The sequence below is a fragment of the Phaseolus vulgaris genome, chromosome 2 (genome assembly GCF_000499845.2).
Source record: "Phaseolus vulgaris cultivar G19833 chromosome 2, P. vulgaris v2.0, whole genome shotgun sequence".
NCBI lineage: Eukaryota > Viridiplantae > Streptophyta > Magnoliopsida > Fabales > Fabaceae > Phaseolus > Phaseolus vulgaris.
This window is the reverse complement of record NC_023758.2, coordinates 23,651,757-23,677,014: the sequence shown is the minus strand read 5'-3', so window position 1 is coordinate 23,677,014 and position 25,258 is coordinate 23,651,757. Positions and strand designations below refer to the sequence as shown.

The 25,258-nt window shown below is 33.8% G+C and overlaps 1 protein-coding gene across 5 annotated transcripts; it reads left to right on the top strand.

The window, feature by feature from the left end:
- Positions 1-19,316: 19,316 nt before the first annotated feature.
- On the top strand, positions 19,317-24,117 carry LOC137810980 (transcription factor bHLH49). Of its 5 annotated transcripts, XM_068612505.1 has the most exons (11): positions 19,317-19,504; positions 19,674-19,726; positions 19,924-20,050; positions 20,129-21,638; positions 21,734-21,961; positions 22,039-22,104; positions 22,207-22,275; positions 22,781-22,852; positions 22,937-23,137; positions 23,466-23,553; positions 23,635-24,117. In XM_068612505.1, exons 4-11 carry the CDS (start codon positions 20,748-20,750, stop codon positions 23,670-23,672), a joined length of 1,653 nt encoding a protein of 550 aa, XP_068468606.1. In that variant the 5' UTR covers positions 19,317-19,504; positions 19,674-19,726; positions 19,924-20,050; positions 20,129-20,747; the 3' UTR covers positions 23,673-24,117. The 5 variants fall into 5 exon arrangements, with proteins under 5 accessions (XP_068468606.1, XP_068468604.1, XP_068468607.1 ...); XM_068612503.1 differs by lacking the exon at positions 19,317-19,504 and having other exon boundaries at positions 19,583-19,790; XM_068612506.1 differs by lacking the exons at positions 19,317-19,504; positions 19,674-19,726 and adding an exon at positions 19,767-19,801.
- Positions 24,118-25,258: the final 1,141 nt, after the last annotated feature.

Below are 25,258 nucleotides of genomic sequence, written 5' to 3'. Positions count from 1 at the left end.
TGTATTATTTCTAGAATTATTGTTGTTTATAAATGCATGTTTCAATGCTCAATAGTAGTGTGCTTAATGCTCAATGGTGAGGATTGACCATTGATTGTCCATAGGGTACAAATGAGACCGAAAGGTGAATTTATGTTACTTAACCTTATTCAGCCAACTATAGGATTTAATGGTCGCAGAGCACATAGTTGAGATATGGTGAATTGTTTCATATTAATGCAAATATAAGTCATAACAATGGCTTATTGCTCTAGATAACCTTGAGCGAGGAATCAACTTGGTTTGACCAAAACAAGAACAAAGATTTTGAATAAAATATTGCTTTTATAAATAACAATAACAAAGGAGATTCGCAATATTATTCCAATTCCAACACATGTACTATATTGTTAATTCCTTACTTCAATGATTTGTCTAACACTTTACCTCTCGATCTAAATATATATTAATGTTATTATTATTATAGTTATTATCTATAAATATTATATGCAAATCATCTCAAAATCTTCATTGTAAAAGATAATCATACTTTGATATCACTAATTTCCTGTGGATACAATAATCCTCAGTTGTACTATAGTTGACTTAGTTTGTTTGCTAAGTAAAATAGTGGGGATTTGACTAAACTAAAATAGATTTATCCTAGCCCACCACTGATATCTCTAAAGCTATCTCTTGTGAAAAATCTCCAAATCGCTACTGCTTTAAGTGGGATAGTGTTTATCATGACAATGGTATTGTGGAACAACTCTTATATATAGACAAGTACTCAAATAAACTTGTTAGAAGAAACTGGATTATAAAAAGCTATGCACAAAAGGAAAGATTTGGGAGCAAGTTCACATAAAGTGTCTTTTACCCAAGATTGGGTTAAAGTACCATATAACTAAATACAAAAAGTTTGTGTTATATCATCTCCACCCTTCAATCTTCCCCACTTGTTGTATCTCAACTTTTTGAAGATGTTGAAGAAGGTTGGTGATGCATCTTCATTTGTAGATTTTCTTTTTCATTATTTTGATTTGAATATCTTCTACAGAAAATTAGTGATATTGTGGAAGCATGAAGAATTGTAGAAATTTTGGAAGAAATGAAAATTATGAGATGAATCTAAGAGAGGTTCCACCAACACTTAGTTAGGCCAACACTATCGAGGAAAATCTACATATTTGCCTAGAAAGAAGACAACTCTAGACAGAACTTTGAACAACTAAAAGTGTCTTTTTCAAGTGTTTATCACTCTTCCTTTTGAACTTTCACTTGTTTGTTCTATAAAGAATGGTCATCCTTAGCTTGATTTTTTTTCTTCTCCAAGATGCTACCTAGCAATGTTAGTTAACATTTTTCAAAGATCACACTAAGAAATAATTTCCATCGCAAGAGGTCAATAAAATTCAAAATCAAGAAAACTCAAAATTAAGAAAGTTAAACTCAAGAGATTATAGAATAGACAAACTTAAAGATATTTTTTAAAGACTCAAAATCAAGAAATTAAAAGTTCATGAGAAGGTAAACGCTAAAAAAAATTACCTAAGATTTGTTCTAGAATGGATTAAAAAAACAAAAGTAAAGAATGAAAACATGGTCTAAATTTCCCAATGAAGCACAATCACCAAAAGAAGATGGGTGTTTCTTTCTGTACCCCTACATTTTTCTTCCTACATTCCTAACTTTTTTTAAATAACCAAATTACCCTTGACTGTTTTCGGTGATTCCGAAATAGGAGTTGAAGTAAGCAAAAAATATTTTCGGAATAGGAAATTAGAAAGAAAAAAATCCATTCTTGAATATCCATTCCAGAACACATTTTTTTGACTTTTAGAATGGAAAATCTAAAATTCAAAAAATTTGTTTTGGAAAGGGTATTCCAAAAGGGTTACAGACGATTTTGTTGGGGTAATGGACTACCCTTTTTTGGAATAAAGGAAAGGAATCTCATCGCCGCTTCTTGCTACTACTTGCTCTCAATAGTGTCCATGAAAATGCAGAGAAGAAAGAAGGAGGGTGGTTTGTGCTGGCTTTGGGATTTTTAAAATCTCCAGGTCAATTTTGTAAATTCACATGAATGTAGGGGTGCAAAAAAGGAAAATGTAGAGGCGCAGGAAGAAACATCCATGAGAAAAAGCTACAACACTAGTCCAATGTTTCTCCAAATATTTAACAGTTGTTTATTCCGTCATTCCTACATTTTTCTTCCTCCACCCTTACATTTTTCAAAAAATACCGAAATTATCCTTAATAGTTTTGGGTGATTTTGGAATAGGGAGTATTCTGAAAGCAAAAAGTATTTCCCAAATATGAAATCCAAAAGGCAAAAAAATCCATTTTGAAATACCCTTTCCGAAACACATTTTTGACTCCAGAATAGTAAATCCAAAATTCATAAAATGTATTTTGGAAATGATACTCTAAAATGATTATGGATTATTCTTTTCAGGAACAGGTTACGGAATGCTCTTTTCATAATGTAATATGCATGTACTCCTCCCTTTAATTATAGATTTTTTATTTCCACAAATATTACTATTATAAATTCCAAAATAAAAAAAGAGACTTACCTTATTCTTTGGCGAATCACGCTTCCAAAAACATCCAATTATTATCAAATTGTCATTGGAAACCATACAGGTCCACTAAAAACGCACCAAAATCATAAATAAAGGGAAGAAATCTTATCGTCGTTGCTTGCTCTCAACAGTGTCCATAAAAATACAGAGAAGAAAGGAGGGTGGTCGATGCTGGCTTTGGGATTTTTAAAAACTCCGAGGTTATAAATTCGTATGAATGTGGGGTGCATGAAGAAAAAGGTAAGGGTGCAGAAAGTAACACCCATATTTAATTTGTGTAGCCCAAAAGGAAGCAAGTCACCGTCTAGCCCGTCTGGCCCAAATATGCGTGGCCCAGTTTCAAAAACTGCTGCAGCCAAATTGGAATGGCATCATGGACCCCACCAAGTGTAGATTTTCACATGCAAAAAATTGGTTTCAGCACTTTTAATAAAAAATCAGCTAATGTTAAAAAATTTAGCTCCCAGTGCCATACTGATTTTAATTTGTCTGACTCCAAGTTCTTGGTGCCCACAATTAATTAATTCAGCACTTCCTAGCTTCACAAACACTTTCAAAGGATGTGCTGGTGCGTCAATCAAATTCCAGCACCAATTCAACCAATTATGAGCCAAACTTTTATTCAATTAAGCATTTCACCTCACAAATACTAGCTTCCAAAGAAAAATTGTTCAGTACCGCTTGGAAAAACTGTACCAAGACTTTCACCGAGAAAAGCACCAGGATTTTACCAAAAATTCAATGAATTAAATTTTAATAAGTATAAATTCTGGAAGAGATGAAAAACATCAGATGAATCTAAGATTCTGTTTGGATTGAGAAGTGGAAGTGTACAAATTTGAGGAACTGAATGTGTGGGGAATTTGAGAGAAAAGTGTGAAGAAAATTAGTTTATTTAGATTTGGGTATGTCAGAGTGAATTTGTGAGCAAAGTTCTATGAGAGTATTTTTATTTTTTTAAATGTGTAAAATATAAAATTACAAATTTATCATTGTCTTTATAAAAAATAGAATAATCGAATACTAGGTATTTTTTTTTTGCAAATTTGGATGAATTAAAAATATTAGTAGTATAATCCGATATAATTCAATAATTAATTTCTGAAAAAAAAATACAAATTACTTGACGAAAAAATAATTTACATGCAAAAATTCTCGTTCAAGTGAGTAAATTCTCGCTCAAGCGAAATCTGGGATGAAATTCGGGGTGCTCTCGACTTAATTCTCGTTGAAGTGAGAGAATTTTTGCTTGAGCGAGACTAGAATCCCTGGGTAAAAAATAATAATTTATTTTTCCCTTTAAAAGGTTGGTTTATTTATTTTTTTATAGTTTTACTTATAAATTATGTAAACTTTTATTTCATGTATATTTAATTGAAAATCTCTATAATTAGACATTTATATGATTAGTAGATGAATTGTGGTGTCTTTTGGAAATCCTAAAATTTTGTATGATTTGATTCTTTGATGTTGGATTTTGTGAGGTTCAAAATATGAATTTTAATCAAGACATAGTATTTTCAGGAAAGAAAATACCATGTTAAGATTGTTTAGGATGTGCATTGACTAGGGATTCGTCTAGAATGAGATATTCTTACTCTACTAAGATAATGGAATCATATAGATGAAGCTATTCAAGTGGTGAGAGTCGAAGGAGGTTGATATGAATGGGTAAGTTGTTTGAAAAATATCTTGACCTATTATATGAGTTAACCATGTCATACTAGGAGAGAGATGATATTGAGATTATTTATGCGCATAGCTGTGTGGATTTCACAATGATATAGTATGACATGTGCAGATTTTTGAGTCTAAGTCAACGTATGAGTCTTCCAGAAGTAGAGTCAAGTGTTTATCCGTTGTGAGTCAGTAGAAGTCTAACATGAGAGATATGAGTTGTGAATTTCTTAGATAGACACTTGATGGTTATGTGAAATGTTTGAGAAATGACATGAGACTTGATCAATTTTGTGTATTAATTTGAAATTGAAATTATATAGAATTTTTTTTATAACTCGCTTACCCTTTTGCTTTGTTTTGTGGTTGTTTTCTTTAATATGTGATGATCGTGTATTTACACGAGAGAAAATGATGTTACAGATGATAGAGTTCCTCAGTGAAAAGCTGGATGATGAAAATATTGTATTTTCTTTTGAAATTTTTTGTTAATTTTATGTAAATACTTAAAGTCTTATGAAGAGAGATATTTTGAAACATATGAAAGAATTGTAAACATTTGTATTATGTTTATATATTTATTTTGATATTTCATACATATTATGGTTATTAGATGTGGAAAAATATAGGGACGTTACAATTGTTATATAGAATAAATAATTTAAATATTCATAAATTTAAAAATTGTAATTAGAAAATCTTTTTTTCTAAATGCAAATAGTATCATTATATTTATAATAATTATTTTTATATAATTTGTTTATTATAAATAAGTATATAATTTTTTATTCAAATTTTTATTATTTCATTTTATTAAAATATTTGTGTTAGTTAAATTTATTTAATAAGGATAAATTCAAAAATAATTTCATGCTGACGTGATTTTTCCTTTGTTTCTCTTCCTTTTAAGGGGAAAATATATTTACTGTTCACACTTGTATTCTCTCGTTCTCTTCCCCAAAACCCTGAATCTAAATTAGTGATATCTTCTCATATCTTTACTTGTGAACGGTACATCCATAGAAACAAGCAAATCCTAAGGTTGTGTTTTATACTTGCATAGACAAAGTGGACCTAGATAGTACCTGAAACTGGTTGTATAATTGTTGACGTGTCGGTCGTTTGGTCGCTCCTTTGCTCCTCACTTTAAGTCTCTTTCTTTAATTGGTGGTGCTTGGTCAGGGTTGACTTAAAAAAGATACTCCGGTGATCAAGTAAGTACTCGGAATATGGAGTGTATATTAAGAACTGATTAAAAAAACATACTTTACACCTCTGTAGATGGTTTATTTATAGTGTGTTTAATCATGATCATTTATTGTAATAGACTGAATCTATCGTATATCAACATTAGCTTTAGTCTAGGGAGTTCTTGCAACTGCCTTAACTGATATTTATTGTAGGTGTTTTAATTGTGTCTTCACTCGGTGGGTCGATCACCGAGACTGAGTGACATGACTGGTCCGGTACCAACCCGTACATGTTTGGATTGAGGAGTGAAATTGTGAGGATTTGAGAAAGTGGATATGTGAGGACGTGAGAGAAAAGTGTGAAGAAAGTGAGTGTGTTTGGATTGAGGTATGTTATAGTTGATCTGTGAGGAAAGTTTATTTGAGTTTGTGAGTAATGTGATGGTTGTGAGAGAATTTTTGAATTTTTTTAAAGGTGTAAAATATTACTTTACAAATTTACCCTTACCTATTAAAAAAATTTCATAATAAAAAATAATTTATTTTTTAAATAATAAACACCTTTCACATATTCGTAAATTTAAAAATTATAATAAGAAAGTAAATATATATTAAATATAAATATTAGTATATTATTTTTATTAATTATTTTTATTTTATTTTATTAATAATATCATAAAAAAATTCTGTTAGTTCAATTTATGTGATAAATAATATTTGCATTTGGACAAATTTAATATTATTTGTTTCTATTATATTATGTTATATATATTAACTATGTATATTTTAGGTATATAAAAATATTAATAATAATCTAATTATGATTATTATTATGAAAAGTTAATATATTTTAAAATTAATTGAATATTTAAATATTTTTGTAATTTTTTTTAAAAATATTATTATATATGAATTAATAACAAAATATTTTTGACCAGCGATAAAAACAATAATAAATGATAATATTAGTTAGTAAGAAGACAACTCTAGAAAGAACTTTGAACAAGTAAAATTTTCTCACAAATTAGATAACTTTTCATTACTCAAATCAAAGTTAAAAATCATGTATAAGAGACTTCTCTTTATAAAGAAAGTCTCCCAAAATCTTTCAAATAAGAGTGTGACAAGTGTCACCACCTTATTGATGCAAGTGTCACCACCATTGGGAGAGGACATGTAAACCCTCAAGTCTTCCTTTCCTATATTTCTATTTGCACTTCTCTTCCACTATTTTACACCCTACATTTTTTTCAATTTACACCCTACTCTACTTTGGTCTTGTATAAAATAGAGGCTCAATACTTCCTAACTATTTTATACAATTTTTACAAGATTAAGAAGAATAAAAAGATTTCACAATCTCTTTAGTAGGACTTTTTTCTTCGTGTATCTTCTTAGTCGAAATTTTTGAGTTTTGATAATTTTAATGAATAATATTCCTTACACTGCCTTGGTCAATCGTCTTCTTGATTACTAGGGTATATACAAAACCCTCTCAAAACTAGATATCTCCTAAAAGAATGATATCTCTTGAGGAAGTAAGAGCCATGGTTGAAGAAAAACATGCAGAGTAAGAAAAAGATCATAATAAAAGAGGAAATCAATTGCTAGAAGAAAATCATATCCAAATAGAGAAAGCAGAGTTTTCAGTTAATGGAGATACTGAAGTTATCTTCCTTGGTGAAGAGGAAAAGATGTGGTTACTCATCTTAATGCCATAAAAGTCAGTCCAGTCAACACTGAAAAAAAAATTGGTTTTACCGAAGATCAAAATATGTTCGTAAATGAAAATTATTGAAAAAAAAGGATAAAAAATTTGTCGATAATTAATAAAATTATTAATTATTATTATTATTAGATATTTTTAAAGAAATTAAATTTAAAATTAATATTTAAGTGCAAGGAGTTAAACCCAGGTCCAATGAGTATGAACCTTTACCGTTAGACAAAAGTCATTTAGTAATCATGCTATTATTAATATTATTATAATTATTATTAGTATTAATTGTTATAATTATTGTAATTATTTTTTTAATATTAACATTAATATTATTAGTATTAATATTTTTTTAATTATTATTATTATAATTATTATATTGTAATTATTATTATTAATGTTATTAATATTAATATTATTAATATTAATATTATTATTGTTATTAATATTATTGTAACTATTACTATTAATATTATTATTTTTAATTTATGTTAACATAATTATTACTATTATTATAATTATTATTAATATTGTGGCTGACAAATTATATTAACATCCAATTACCGATGTATATTACCGATGAATATTTATTCGCGTTTAATTTTTTTATTTTATTTTGAGATCTATCTGTAAATCTATTAGTATCATCTATCAGTAATAAAAAAAATTACAGACGAACAGAAATATGTCAGTCATTTTTTGTCGATAAATCAATAATTTATTGTAGTGCAATGAAGCATAAAACTCAGGTGAGAAAAATCTTATGTATTTTGCTATGTTATGGATTGAACTATTTGTACGCTTGTTTAAATCAGTTCTCAATTAATTCATGAACTCGTACTTATCACATGACCACTTCTCTTAAATCAAGAAAACTCGTCTGATTTTCTAGGTGGTTGAACTAAGTCTTAATTGCAAATTCTAGGATGGGATTAATTCTTTGAACTACAATGTTTTCTATTACGCTCTTTTTACACTCCAACCTTACCCAAACAAGTTATGGTTATCATACTCTTCATCAAAATTAAATACGAAAATCAAGGATTTTATTCAAGACCTTCCTTAAATAATCTCAAAACATGTTTTCCTATATCTTGAGAGAAAAGCTTATAAAGATCTGTGTAATCTCCTTCAAACTGCAATGTCTTCATTTCTTATTTGAGTGATTTCAAATCTTCAAGTTAGAGACAATTATTCCTGAACCATACTCATCTCCATCTACCCAGATCCTTAGGAGAAGTTTTTTTACCAATTCCTAAACCCATTGATTCTTCTTTTTGATAATGACAAAAATGGGGACAAATATAAAGGGATGAGTTTATAAAGGGTAAGTTGGATGATAAGAAAAATAAGAAATTGGATGGGCATAAAGAGAAAGATAAGATGAAAGAAAGAAATCCAAATTTTCAATTGTCTAATATTTGTAATTGTCCTGGGCAGGAGCTCGGTCCTCGATCTTGGACCAGCTACTACTCGGTTCTCGGGTAGGGTAGAGGTCAGCTCGGCCATGGACCTGGAGTCAAGGTAGCGGTGTTGGGCCTGTTTGGTTAATGGGCCTAATTTTTTAACGATGTGCTATGATTTAAATTCAAGTTGCATGTGCTTAAAGATAAAATATAAAGAGATGTTTTATAAAGATATAAGATAAAATATAAAGAGATATTTTATAGAGATATAAGATAAAATATAAAGAGATATTTTATCTGTTGCACGTAAAATACATGTTGATAGATGTTGCTAACCCTAAAAAGATAGGGAGTGTATGTATAACAGAATGTGGCTTGCAGTTTAGCACCTAAAGGTCATTGGTGCACGTGGCAAGTGGTTTTATGTTAGATATATGTTTATTTTCAATTAATATGTGCTTATCTCAAGGGCAATTGCTGCATGTGCGGTTATAAAAAGGGGCTGAAACCCTAAGTGAAGGTACGCTATTTTTAGACGTTGTTTTTACACACTACATTGAGAATTATTGTTGCTTTTGTGAGCCTTTACTGACTTGAGCGTTGGAGTGCAAACGACCGTAAGGGCGCCCTCTATCTCTACAGGTAAAAACATTCAACAACCCAAGAGAAGTGTAGATTCCAAAGGAGACAGGCGGAGCTTGAACCAGTCGCCAGAGTCAACCGGCAGCCAAGTCACCGGCGAGAACATTTGGTGCCCACTGTGGGGCCCGATAAAACTAGGTCCCACCCACAATCGTGATCAGAGCTATCAGGCGATATGAGGAATACGAGACAAGGGATATCTGGACAACAAGAAAGTGACAACATTACCATGCAGCAAATCATGGTGACCATGAAAGCCTTCCAATCAGTGAATGAAGAAGCCAAGGCTGACCAATTAAGGCCATTCCTCGAGCGTAGAATGTGGCAAACCTCAAGTTGTATTTCAGCTAAGATGTTCTTGCTTAGTGCTTTCTTTTTGAACAATTAAATTTGTTCTTGGAAGATGACACATTTAGCTTTGTTAATTTATTTGAATTGGCACATGATAAGTTGACCTAACTCGGTATAAGTACGAGCATAGGTGCTCTATGGGATTCATTTGTTTGTTGATTTGCGTAAGCACAACACAGGTAAGTCAACCTAGCTCGGTGTCAGTACGAACACTTGAGTATAGGCGCCCCGTGTGTAAATGATTACCTAGTGGCAGGTAAGACAGGGGGCATGTGTACCATGCAGGAGAGCTCGTCATCTCGACCCAAGTGTTTGGGGAGGTAATCTCGGTGTTTGGTTACGAGAGGTAAGTTGTGAGCTCAGCTCAGATGTTGGTCAGCCCAGAAAAGGTAACAAAGATAAAGGAATATTTTATCTGTTGCGATATTATATTTTATCTGTTGTGATATTATATTTTATCTGTTGTGATATTATTATGAAGTTAAAAGATAAAGGAATATTTTATTTGTTACAATATTATTCCGAAGATGAAAGATAAAAAGATATTTTATCTGTTGTGATATTATTCTAAAGATAAAAGATAAAAGATATTATATCTGTTGTGATATTATTCTAGAGATAAAAGAAGATAAAGAGATATTTTATCTATTGTGATATTATTTTAGAGATAAAAGATAAAGAGAGATTTTATCTGTTGTGATATTATTATGGAGATAAAAGATTCTTTATCTATTGTGATTCTAGAGATAAAAGATAAAGAGATATTTTATCTGTTGTAATATTATTTTGGAGATAAAAGATAAAGAGATATTTTATCTGTTGTGATTCTGGAGATAAAAGATAAAAAAAATATTTCATCTGTTATCATGTTATTCTGAAGATGACGTGAATGATTAATTGTCATTTAAATATGTTGTGATACTGTTATCATGATCATGATCCCTCGCGGGAGAGAAGTTATTCTTGTTACTGGATATAAGCCATAGTAGTGTAAGAGTACATGTATAGGAAAGTTCTGGCGAGGAAAGACTTGGTATTTAAGCGCGTCCATTGCTGACCCACCTCTCTTTCCTGGGAACTTACCTGGTGTACTAGTTCACGATCTACAATATGTAGAACTCAGGTGTCGAGAATGACAAATGATTATGTCCTACCGTAGCTCGACGGCAAAGGGCAGTACAACATTAAACTTTTATACCATGCAGGTTCATAGAAGTGTTGGGTAACGAAGCTCATCGACTGAAAATCCCAAATAGGAAGAAGTAGACACGATTTTACAGGTCAGTACGTCAGAGACCTAGATCACCCCATACCAGTTGGAGAGCAAGTTGTCCCCCAAGTGGACAAGACCGTACCGAGTAGTTGAAGTGATGGGGAATGGTGCATACAGTGCAATGCTATAAGGTGGCGCTCTTTTTCTCTTAAAAAGGGTATCACCCGAGCTTTAGGTGCTCTGCAGGATAAACGAGTGCATAAATTTGTCTAAGTGCAGGATATGTCAAGCTAACAACATGGTCGATGCCATGTGAGAACTAGACACTATGAGAGATGAGCAAGTTGTGCAGGTGCCCGTGATCACCCGAGTTGGGCGCTCTGTGAGATTATTTTAAGTTGCATAGTTTAATTGTCCAGTGGTACGCTGGCAAGTGCCTTGCAAAAGTTGATGATGACGAGGGCACGTGATCAAGCAGAAAGTTGTGCTAGTATGTTGTAAGAATCACCATGCCCAGAAAGGCACAATTATCCGAACATGCGCCACATAGAGCAGTACTTGGCGAGATCAAGGTAGGATACCTCTGGATATGCCACATTCGAGCATTAGCATGTAGTGGCTATGAGAAACGGTTTAGTAAAGGCCAAAGCACTTGAAAGCCTCTTCGCTTAGGCAAGCTCAGCTCGAGCCTGGGGGGCTTGCATCCTAGGCAGGAGCTCGGTCCTCGGTCTTGGACCAGCTACTACCCAGTTCTCGGGTAGGGTAGAGGTCAGCTTGGCCATGGACCTGGAGTCAAGGTAGCGGTGTTAGGCTTGTTTGGTTAATGGGCCTAATTTTCTAACGATGTGCTATGATTTAAATTCAAGTTGCATGTGCTTAAAGATAAAATATAAAGAAATGTTTTATAAAGATATAAGATAAAATATAAAGAGATATTTTATAGAGATATAAGATAAAATAAAGAGATATTTTATCTGTTGCACGTAAAATACCTGTTGATAGATGTTGCTAACCCTAAAAAGATAGGGAGTGTATGTATAACAGAATGTGGTTTGCAGTTTAGCACCTAAAGGTCATTGGTGCACGTGGCAAGTGGTTTTTTGTTAGAGATATAAGATAATATGCTTATTTCAGTTAATATTTGCTTATCTCAAGGGCAATTGCTGCATGTGCGGTTATAAAAAGGGGTTGAAACCCTAGGTGAAGGTACGCTATTTTTAGACGTTGTTTTTACACACTACACTGAGAATTATTGTTGCTTTTGTGAGCCCTTACTGACTTGAGCGTTGGAGTGCAAACGATCGTAAGGCCACCCTTTGTCTCTACTGGTAAAAGCATTCAACAACCCAAGAGAAGTGCAGATTCCAGAGGAGACATGCGGAGCTTGAACCAGTCGCCAGAGTCAACCGACAGCCAAGTCACCGACGAGAACAGTAATAATTTTTAAAGAACATTAATAAAATACTTTTGCACTTCCATTCTCTCAAATTTCGCTTGTGCGTATTGATATATTATATGTTATTGTTGTCTGTTTTTTATTTGACTTATAGTTTTTGTCATCATAAAAGACTGGGGAGATTGTTGAGTCAGTAGACTAAACAACATTCATAAGATGATCTCATCTCAGGATATGAGTGTCTTTAAGTTTTGATGATAACAAAATGATGCAATTCTTGCTTGCTTCTTCTTGCTTCTTTTGCTTTGATGTTTTTTTGCGGTTTGATGTAGAAGGTTTATGGATTGAATGGATGAAGATTTCAGATTGGAAAAGGTGATTTTGAGTTTTGGAAATAGAAATTTAGAATAGGTGAGTCCAACATCTAAAAAGGATTATGGGCTAGTCACTTCCTATTTCTAACAAAGAGAGAGCTAGGAGACAAGTGTGCTGAAATTTTTGGAGCAATTCTTTATCAAATCCAAGTTGAATTACAAAAGGATTCATGGATCCCCAATTAATCAATCCAATGAAAAATAAGAAAATTGAAACCCTTACATACATCACCAACTATCTAGTTACATGGGAAACAAATGTATTTTGCCCCTTATATTAATGAGTAAGTATAGTTTTTAAGTCGTCAATGATTAGTATTTCACCCTTTAAAGTTTTACTAATTGTTTTCATTGATGATGCAGGTGTCACTTGCCATTACTTGTGATATCTTAAATAATAACATTGATGTGTGGTTCTGCTCATGCACAAGAAGTCACCCATATATCTCAAGAAAATAGTGGACTGTAATTATATTATTAACTTACCTGTGTATATTACTTAAAAGTCTTCTATCAAGTTTTTTTATTAATTAACTCATAAAATAGATATAACGTACTAAAATGTCGACCAAGTACAAAGTCTCAGAAGTTGGTATGGTTGAACTTAAAGGTTTATAATTCTCATTAATTAATTTTCATTAATTAAATTTTTGTTTTCCTTGTTCAAAAAATATTAATATCAACTTTTCATTAATATTGAATTGTAGTTTAATAAACAATTGAGGGGGTATGAACGTGGTTACTATGTAACATAATGGATGACTACCATTGTAAGAGCCGACATTAACAGAGGTTGAAACTAGGTAATCATATTTAAATTATTGTCTATAATAAAATATGTGTACTTTAAAGACTAATTTGAACTTATTTTGTGTTGCAATATTTTATGGATGTTCAACCACTGAATTCAAAATCAACTGACAATGTGAGGAACTATTGGGCCACATTATAAGACTCTAAGATAGATGATGAACAATATAGGTTTAATTTATATGTTCTTTAGTGTTATTTTACACCATTTTTCTTACTCTGATTACCATCAAACTTACAGATGAATTTTTTTTGATTTGGAAACAACAAATTTTTGCTACACTTCGTGGTCTCAATCTCCTGCATCTTCTTTATGGTACTCATATTCCATCTACGATTCGCTCATATGAAGATCAGGATCAAGAACCCATCTTCAACCCGTTTTTTCCCATTATCATAAGCAAGACCAACTTCTCGTTGCATGGTTGCTGGCCTCCATGTCCTCCTCCATCTTAACCAAAATGGTTAATCTGGACTGCTCTGCTGCTATCTGGACACACTTATCCACATATTACGCTTCCCATACAAGGGCCACCATCAAGAAACTTCGCCTTTTTCTTCGCACACCTAAGAATAACCGTACGGTTGCAAACTACCTTCTTGATATAAAAAAGATTATTGATTCTCTATCTGCCATTGGTGCTTTCATTTCTAACACCGAACACATAGATGCCATTCTTGATGGTCTATCAAAGGAATATGATGGTTTCATCACCAAACACATCTTGCGACAAACAAGGGCACACTGTTGATACCTGCTGGCATAGGTATGATCCTCCTATCACTTCTTCATTCACAGTTAACATCTTGCAATCTTCTATCTCAGCTGGTGATGATTCTGCTCCATCTATTTTGGGTGTTTCGTCGACCATCGAAGATCCTCTTTGGTACCCGATACTGGCGCTACCAACCATGTCACTAACGACCCATCTGTTTTTCACAACAAATCCATCTATCATGGCTCCGAATCTTTAAAAGTTGGCAACAATCAAGGTATGAATATTATACATATTGGATTTGCTTTCTATATTGCACCACACACACTCAAAGTTTATTCTACGCCATCTGTTACACGTACCACATATCACCAAAATCTTGATTAGCGTTGCTCAATTTACAAAAGACAATAATGTCTAGAGATGGTCTATATGTTTTTCCTTCTTCCCCTGATTCACTCTCTTACATTGCTAATCATGCGTCATACAAACTGAATATTCCTCCCTTACCGCTCTGGCATAACAGGCTTGGGCACAACAGTTTTCCTATTGTTCAACGTGTTTTAAAATCTTGTAATATACAATATAACTCTCAAACACATATCTATAATGCATGTGTGATCAGTTAGACACACCAACTTCCTTTTCATGCTTCTGTTAACAGTTACACTGCACCTTTACAATTGGTTTTATTGGCATTTGGGGACCATCACATGTATGTGCATCCAATGGTTCACGCTATTATATCTATTTCCTTTATGCTTATAGTCGTTATACATGGATGTTTGTTATTTCTCATAAATCTCAGGCTTCTCTTGCTTTTTCTCATTTTAAGATATTTGTTGAAAATCAAATTGGCTATAAACTAAAAGCTATTCAAACTAACAACGCCAAAGAGTTTCTATGTTTCAAACTGTTTACTACTACCTTTGGAATTCATATCGTCTTATATGTTCTCACACTCATGAGCAGAAAGGTTCTATTAAAATAAAGCATAGACGTATCACTGACATAGGGCTCACTCTCCTTTTTGTTGCCTCTTTACCTCTCAAGTTCTAGGCTGAGGCATTCATGACTGATGTTCACATTATAAACCTTTTACCCTCTCCTGTTATTGGTAACCAATCTTCTCACGCTCTTCTTTTCCCCCATGCACCTGACTACACAGTCTTAAGAACGTATGGTTGTGCATGTTATCCTCTTCTTCGACCATACAACAAACACAAGCTTGATTTTCGCTCGTCTTGTTGCATCTTTCTTGGCTATAACATTCACAATCACGGTTACATATGCCTTTCTTCATCTGGTAAGGTTTACATATTTTGTCATGTTATTTTTCAAGAAGATCTTTTTCCATATAATATACCACAATACAATTTTATTCCACATTCTTCTCCCAAAATCATTCCCCCTACCCTGCTCCCATTCCCTTAATAATCCTGCAACCCACATCTTCTCCTCCTTCTAATACTTTACCCATTTCCCCTGTTTCTTCTCATCATTCTGATCTTCCCTCCTCTGTCACTATTCAACCCTCTTCTTCTGATCTCTCTCTCCTTCATTCTCGCACTACTACCAATCTAAATAATCACTCCATGATAACACGATCAAAAGCAGGTATTTTCAAACCCAAAACTTTTATTTCTAACATTGACCTGCAGTCTTCCATACCTACTACTGTCACCGAAGCTCTTCACTCTCCACAGTGGTTTCAAGCTATGAAAGATGAATATGATGCTTTTATAAACAACAATACATGGATCCTCACCTCTCTTCCTAGTGGTTGCAAAATTGTTGGTTGCAGGTGGGTTTTCAAAATCAAATACAATGTTGATGGCTCATTTCAAAGGCACAAGGCACGTCTTGAGGTCAAAGGTTTCAGTCAAACTGCAGACACTGATTACAATGAAACCTATAGTCTTGTTGTTAATCCAGTAATCATTCGTGTTGTTCTTTCGCATGTTGTTTATGCTGCATGGCCCATACACCAAGTTGATGTCAACAATGCTTTTTTGAATGGTGATCTTCACGAAGATGTTTACATGTAGCAGCCTCCCGGTTTTCAATCATCCTCTCCTCATCTTGTATGCAAGCTTACACCATTTTCATTTTAATTTATGTAGATGACATTATAATTGCAGGGTCCTCAACTTCTCACATTCAAGATCTGATACGCACACTTGGCTCCTTCTTTGCTTTAAAAGATTTGGGACGTCTTCATTATTTTCTTGGCATCGAAGTTCAGAATCTCAAAGATGGAAGCATTCTTCTCTCTCAGATCAAATACATCAATGATCTTCTTCAACAAACCCACATGCACGAAGCTCATTCGCTTCCCACTCCCATGCAGACTACTCTTCGTCTCTCACAGGATACTTCTTCGGCTATTCAAGATCCCACCTTATATCACTATATTGTTGGTTCTCTATAGTATATTCTTGCTACACGCCCTGAGCTTTCCTATGTTGTCAATAAGGTCTGCCAGTTCATGCAAAATCCTCAGGAACACCACTGGAAAGCAGTCAAACGTATCTTACGATACCTTGTCGGAACTACAACCCACGATTTGCTTATCAGACGCATCTCATCCACGAACATTCATGCTTTCAGTGATGCATACTGGGGCAGTGATGCAGACGATCACAAATCCACCACTGGTTACAGCGTTTATCTTGGATTCAACATCATCACTTGGTCCTCTCATAAACAAAAGGCTGTTTCGAGAAGTAGAGTATCAGAGCATAGTTGTTGTCCTCACTAACGTTATTTGGCTTCATTCTCTTCTCCGTGAGCTCCACATATCCACTGGACAACCTCAACTCTTCTCCGATAACCTGGGTGCTATTTTACTCAGTGCAAATCTAGTCATGCACTCTCGCACAAAACACTTTGAACTTGACCTTCATTTTGTTAGGGACTATGTTCAAAAGCAATTTGTTAAGCTCATCCATCTTCCTACTAGGTTTCAAGTCATGAATGCTTTCACAAAACCTGTATCTGGACCCTCTTTCTATACTTTTCGTAGTAAACATATGGTTATTAACAAACCATAAGTTTAAGGGGAGGATATTAGGCACATAGTTTCCTTTATGTTATTACAGTTACATATACGTAACTGCTATATATACATATATCTCATGCATCCTGGTCAATACAATAACTCATATATTCAAATATACTTTTCTCATTTCTCCTAACAACTCTCTCTAGGGTAGTCTTCTTGATAGCCTCCCCTAGACTCTTTCCTAGTGAATTGGTCTAACCTTTCACTTAACCGAATTCGCCCAATCCATTTCAAATTTTTGAACTTCTCTTAAGTTCCTACAAGCTTTCGCAACCATCCTTCACTTCATCTTCCAACAAAAATCAAATCAAAACAATGCAAGGAGAAAAGGAGACTATAAGCTCATATCTCAAAGTAATTTTGAATGTTGTTGCTTGGTGCAGATATTTCTGGGACAAACATAAAAGACATTCTTTGTTTCTTCAAACTTAAGTTTTGGAATATTCTTCATGTGTGCCAACTTAAAATTTTGGTTTGTACTTATAGTCTAATTGATCTTTAATTAACTTATTAGACGAAATGAAACTTGACTTTATCATCTATTAGATAAAACATATGCATTTTTTATTTGATAAGTGATTGTAAGATGTCATTTATTCCAAGAACTAGTTTTTTGTTTTTGTTTTAGCACATATTCAAAATATTTAGGTTGTTTTTTTCTCTAGCAAGCTTTATATTTTTGAAACAACAAATCCTTATTGCTTCAAGACGTGAAATAGGAGGAAAAGTTTTAGTAACATTTATTCTTTCTTGTTGATTTTGTAGCCTTGTGTTATCAATCTAGATTTATTTCTTCCTACTTTTTTTCGTCCATCTTGTTCCAATCACGTTATGCTCACACAGAGGAGATACCAAATTCTAGACATCATTTCTACTTAACTACTTCAATTTTTCTTTCATGGCTAAAATCCAATCTTCATTATCTAGAGCATCTTCTATGATTTTGGGTTCAATATGAGAGAACAAGGCTACATCAACATAGTCTCTAAAAGATCTTGTTTGACACCATCATTCTCTCTCCAAAGATTTAATGCTGAGGAAAGATGAAAATTATCTCCATTTCCACTACAAAATCTTACCCCACTGAAAAGGTTATCTAACGCTTTTGTTGTGTTTGATCCTCTTTTGCGCATGCAAACGATCCTTCGTCCATGTTTCTTTCATCTAATTTGCTAATCTGCAAATCTACAAGATCATGTTCAAAATTTAATAGTCTTCTATTAGTATGAAAAAAGTCTTGAAACTTAAAAACCATATAATATATAGGTAATATTACAAATCCTTACTAAAATCTTATGGCATATTCTATTTACCTTATAGCTATTTAAACTTTATTCCTTGTTAACTTCTTGTTCTTTAACGCTCGGCTTGAAATGCATGTAAGTAAAAAATAGAAATGATAAAACTTTTTAGAATTTGTTATGACACGTCATTTGAAACGCAGAAACAAAACTGAAATGAAGCCCAATTTCACATAAAAATAAAATAAAATCTCGCTGTACAAAGTTTCTTCACAAGAATGAGCGAAAGTAGAGAGAGGAAGAAAAAAACATCATTTATAGGTGCTTTCCTACATAAAAAATTATTATCGACACCCACTTTTTTTAAAATAATATTTGACAACTTTTTTTAATAATAAAGTATTATATTCAAATAATAAATATAATATAAATAACATTTTGAAACAATTTGCGGTATTCAATTGTGCTATATAGCAAACATTATCATACCACAAATAAAATTGTTTGTATTTTCTTATATGAAAAATCTATCATTAGTTTCTAATTGAAAAAATAATTAATACAACAAATAGATAAAATACGAGAATATAAATTACTTAGAAGGTCATGGAATTGAGTGATTATGTAGTAAATGTTTTAGAACAGTATAAATAATAAATTTATAATAGTATTTATTTTGTTAAGAGAATGTTATTTTTTTGAAGTTACTTAGGTGCGTTAGCGTTAAATTGATGAAATAGTATAGTTGGAATTATTTATGTTGGACATTAAGTGTAGAAAGCAATGGTTTTCTCCTTTGTGTTTGATTATTTGAGAGGCAGTAGAAAAGAAAGAAACAATAAGAGGGGTGCATTGGCACAGACAATGTATCTTCTTTTAATGTGTTCCTTCTCTCTCCCTACGAACCTAGACAATGCATCTAGTAATAATAATAATCCTTAGTGCAAGACCCATATGGCTTGTTTTTGGTTTAGAAGAGTTTTTTTATATTAGAGGCAAAAAAGAAATGAGTAGATGACCCCAGCTAGATTTGGGGGCCTTGACCAAAACCAAAGGAAAACGCTTATTAAAGATCCTCCATGCACTTCTTTCAAGGCGTAATAAAGGACAATTCAATAAGATAAGAGAAAAACACCCCAGGTAAGAGTTGGCAATGTCAGTTGCTAGCTCAAACTGATATGATTATCACATAGAAGTTCTCCAAAAATATGAAAAAGTAGGATAAAACAATCATTATTAATTTCTCAAAATTGAGGAAGAGGAGCTTAAGGGGCAGGTCTTTTTATTACTATTATTTATTATTTTACAGTACCTGTGGCGGTGGTTAATCATCAAAAGCTCTCTTTTTGATGCGAGCGTGAGGTATATAAATGGAGCTTCTATGCCATTACCTTTTCTTTCCACACTCTCCTTCATAAACACATTGGTCTGTTAGCTGTATTTCCCCCTCTTTCTACCACCTTTATTGTTTTCTTTTTTCTCCTCTTCTCTCTCTAAAAATCTAAGCTTTATTTTGAGTTTGATGTGTTTCTCTCTCTCTCTCTTTCTATGTGGCACAGTATAAGGCAGGTTTGTTATGAAGGAGCAAGTTTGAAGAAATCCCAAATTGAATAAAGTGGTTTTGATTTGAGGAAAAAGCTTGAATCGAAGGCAGAGTTCCGAAAGTAGGAGGAGGATCAGAAATGGGTATCTTTCTCTTCCCACTTTTAAAGTTGGGTCCTTTTTGTAATTTTTTAATCTTCTTTTCTCTCTCTGTCTTTGCAGGGTTCGGTTCTGTAACACTGACTAGGGCTTGAATGGGGGTATTTATTATGCTGAAATCAATGTTGTTTGCATAATTGACTGTTTCCATGGACTTCTTTTCAGCTCTTTCTTTGAACAGTCTTTTTTAGCCTCTCTCTCTCCTGGGGGGCCTTCTTTATGATTTTTGGTACTTCAAGTTCAGTGTTGGCTTTGGAAATGGTAGCTGCCATGCTCGTGTGGGCTTTGGTACATCTTTTGGGTATTTGGATTTTGTTTGAGCCTCTTACAATTTTTACCATCATTTGCTGGAGCTGCTTTATCTCTTCCTGCTTCTAGACTTTTTATTTGTGCTTCAAACACTTAGACAAGTTTCTAGTTCCTTCAGTTTTCAAGATTGTCCTGGATTCTGGTTGATGCTTGTCATGGAATCATATTTGTTGAATTTGTATTGAGGCTTAGGAGGTTCCATCTGTTGGTTTGTTTATTTGAAATTTGACCACACTTCGATAATTTTTTCATGCTGTACTGCTGTAGGTATTTGTTGTTAAATTTTCTCTGATAATCAGTTAGTTGGGAAAATATCATAGAAAAGAATCTGCTAGTGGGGTAGTTTGGTATAATTTGTTGAGGAGGGGTGGATATGAGTGACAAAGAAAAGTTTGAGGTGGATAGAAGCGAGGATCCTATGGGTTATTCTAGTGGTATGCACTCGGATTGGAGATTTGGGGGTGCAAATCTGGCAAACTCTTCTGCTGGTTTGGTTGCCATGGGAAATTCTATGAATGCCAGCAGAGGGGATTTGATTGGTTCGTCTTCATGTTCCTCCGCTTCAATGGTGGACTCTTTTGGTCCAAGCTACTGGGACAACTCCACCGGCTCCCAAAACATGGGATTTTGTGACTTTAATGTCCACAACAATGGGGGTTCTTCAAATACTGCCGGAATAAGAAAAGATGGCTTTGGCTTTGGAAGAGTAGGTCAGGATCATCCTGGAACACTTGATATGGCTTGGAATCCTGCTAATTCTATGTTACCAAATGGCCCAGGGATGTTTCCGCACAGTTTATCTCAGTTTCCAACTGATTCTGGATTCATTGAGAGAGCTGCAAGATTCTCATGCTTCAGTGGAGGGAATTTTACTGATATGGTGAACTCATATGGTATTGCTCAATCAACAGGGGTTTATGGAGCAAGAGATGCTATTGCAGGCCATGGGTTGAAATCTGTAACTGGAGGGCAATCTCAAGGAGGTGATATGAATGTAGTTGAAGCTACTAAAGATTTGTCTCCATCTGTTGAGCATCTGGCTTCTAAAGGAAGCCCTCTCAAGAGTGATAAAAGAAGTGAAGGTCATACTATGTCTCATGATGATAGGAAGCTAACTCTTGTTAGGCCAGCTAATGAGTCAGATAGAGCTGAATCTAGTGATGATGATGGTGGTGGCCAGGATGATTCTCCAATCTTGGAAGGTGCTAGTGAAGAGCCTTCTTTCAAAGGGCTAAACTCAAAGAAAAGGAAAAGAAGTGGGCAGGTATGGTTGTGACTTGTGATTCAGATGTATCTGCTGTATGTGTGACGCTGTGATGTTATTTCCTCTTATCCTTTTTATTGTTTTCATGTTGGTAGGATGCTGATAATGATATAGGCAATGGAGCTCCAGAAATTCCTAATGAAGCTACAAAGGACAACTCTGAGAATCAACAGAAGGTAGACCATCAACCAACTCCAGCAACCAAGTCTTCTGGGAAGAATGCCAAACTGGGGTCTCAAGCTTCTGATCCACCTAAGGAGGAATACATACATGTTAGGGCTCGCCGGGGTCAAGCAACAAATAGCCATAGCCTTGCAGAGAGAGTAAGATTTTGTGAGAACTTTCTGTCATGAAAATGAAGTTTTTGGATGAAGCATTTTAAATTAGATTTTCACTGCAGGTTAGGAGGGAAAAGATAAGTGAAAGGATGAAGTTTCTTCAAGACCTTGTACCGGGATGCAGCAAGGTGGATTCTAAGTTTGAAATTAGAAGAATTCACTGCCATATTATTATCTGTTCTGTTATCACATCCTTTTAACCCTGTTATTATTACTTTCTATGCTTTTAGGTCACTGGCAAGGCAGTAATGCTAGATGAAATCATCAACTATGTACAATCACTTCAGAGACAGGTTGAGGTATGGAGGGAAAACTTCACTCTCTATTCCAATGAAACTGATTTGCACCTTATGTTCTTGTTCTACTTAAGCATAGTGTCAAAATATTTATTTGCATTCACCTTCTAATTATTTATCACGCTTTACTACCGCAACACTCTTCTATGTATTTGAAATTACCTCATTTTGAATCACTACTATTGATTCTTCTCTGATCACTGTTATCTTTGTTGGATATTGAACGAAGATGCAAGATTTCATTTTGCTAATTGCTATATACATATATACATACACATACATATACATATATACATTGATGCTTTGATTGTTACTGGCTAGAATGCCAACCTGGTTGTGATGGAGCCACATACATATTTATATTGATGCTTTGATTGTTACTGGCCAGAATGACAACATGGTTGTGATGGAGTTTACTGATGCTTTTGCATACCTGTTTTATTTAAAAAAAAATATTAATGAATGTTTTTCAAGTTAAATTGATGCACCCGCCTTTTTCATTTGGCAGTTTTTGTCTATGAAACTTGCAACAGTAAATCCGCGGCTGGAATTTAATATTGAAGGACTTCTTGGAAAAGATGTAAGTTATTAATTGATTTACGTAGCAGTGGGAAAAGATTTATGTTCTGTTCAAGTGCCTGATGTAATGAACATTATATATCAGATTCTTCAACATCGTCCCGGTCCTTCTTCTGGAATAGGGTTTCCTCTAGATATATCCATGGCTTTTCCTCCTATACATCCATCTCAACCAGGGCTGATTCATCCTATTATTCCCAACATGGTAAACTCAGCTGACATTCTTCAAAGAAACATCCATCAACAGTTAGCTCCCTTGAATAGTGGGTTCAAGGAGCCAAATCAGGTATTGATCCATTGGAATATCAAGCATTTCTAATTCACCATGCACATAATTTCTCTGTTTGTGAGTAAACACGTCAAGTTTGGGTGCTACTGCTACATATATTAATTGTAATTATGATAGATTTGTGAATGGATAATTTTTTTGCTGTAGAATGCAACACATGAGGAATGTTGAAAATCCTCCCTCAACCAAACTTACATTTAGTTTCTGTGGCCATCCTTTGCTGTTATACAACAAATTAACTATGCTTATGTTAAATTGCTGTTTATCCAATAGTTTGCCTGACTATATTTTGCAATCATTTTTTTTCATACACAATTTGTAATAGCTATCGGATGTATGGGAGGATGAGCTTCACAACGTCGTACAGATGAGTTTTGCAACAACTGCTCCCCTCAGTAACCAAGATGTCGATGGTATGCATTGCCCAACAAATAACGCCTTTTAGTCAAGTTACACTTTTTCAATCAAATTACCTTTTCTACATGCTGTTGTAGGTACTGTGTCAGCAAGTCAGATGAAAGTTGAACTTTGATGTTTACTCTACGTACAATTCATCTTCACTACAGCACGTATTTGGCTTTTATTCTTGTCATGCAAATAACTAAAGCTCAGAGATCTACACATGACTCACCAAACTTGAAGGCCATAATCACAGTTCCCTGCAATATATTTAGATGAGATACTACTGAGCAATGTTCTGGTGTCTAGCCCTTTTGAGGGCAGTGACATACTCTAGGTTAGAGGAAGTAGAGCAGTAGTATTCAAGGTTGTTTCCCTTTTCAAGCGTGAATACATGTATCATATGCTTAGAAGTGGAAGTCTATTTTATCATAATAGGTTTGCTCACAAGATATATTAAAGAATGTAAAGACAGGATCTCCCTGAGTCTAATCAACCAGGAGAAATGCTATAGCAATTTTTTTTTGGGCTGAACATAGTTTACAAAGTACTATGAGAACCTGTTCTTGATTTTGATATACTTGCTAGTTGCTTGCTTGCACATAATGTAATGTTTTTTCTGCCCAACAATTAGCCATGTTACATTCTTTCATGGACCATGTTCAGATGTAATGACGCATTAGAGAGCTTCTTTTTCAGGGTCTTTCATTGTAATGCGACTGTTGTGAGTTACGATGAGTATCACAATCAGAATTATATCATTGAGCAATTCGTGGACTCTGCATGTGTAAAAAGTGGAGGGAATGAAGAATAGAGTATCAGCCTTTGGTATACAATAATTTATTTAAATAGTTACGATATTGGTAAGCAAGATATAATAACAGTTAAATAATATAAGCAATTTTTATAGTTTTGCTAAAGTAAGCAAATTCTTTACACTTTGTGTGGATCCAGTCATGTACTGTATTTGCGGATTTGAGAGCAGAGAAACCAAAAACATTGGGCAGTTTCTTCCTGCACGCCCTACATTTTTTTCCTGCACTCCCACAATTTTGTAAATCCTGAAACTGTCCTTTACCTTTTATTTGAAATCGGGATCTATAGAGTCTTTACCTTTTATTTGAAATCGGGATCATTCATTAATTTGGAAGGGTATGTTGCTTTGTCGATAAAGTGTTTGCATAAATTGTTGATTTCCTTGCTGAATCTAGAAGCTTAATTTTTATGACGGATTAAAATTTGCATAAATTGTTGATTTTCTTGCTGAATCTGGAAGCTTAATTTTCATGACGGGTTGGTGGATTGGAATGATTTTTTTCAATTATGGATTTTTAAATTTGGAATATATATTTTGAATTATGCATTGGAGAATCTAGAATTATTTTTTTAATTATGGATGTTATGTTTTTTTTTATTCTGGATTAGTACTGTCATTCACGTACTACCGGAAGTACCAATCTGAGTGGTTATCAAAAGCGTCAATCTAAATTTTACCAGACTGGATTAGCGCTATCATTCATGTATTACTGGAAGTACCAATCTGGATGATTATTAGACGTGTCAATATGAAATTTTATCAGAAGCGTCAAATCCAACAAAAATTTCCAGATTTCTTAATTTAAAATGAAAAAAAATAGATGTACAGTTTTTATACAGGAACGATTTTGTCTTTGCACAACATTGTGGGATACAGGAAGAAAAATGTAGTTGTGGGGCTGC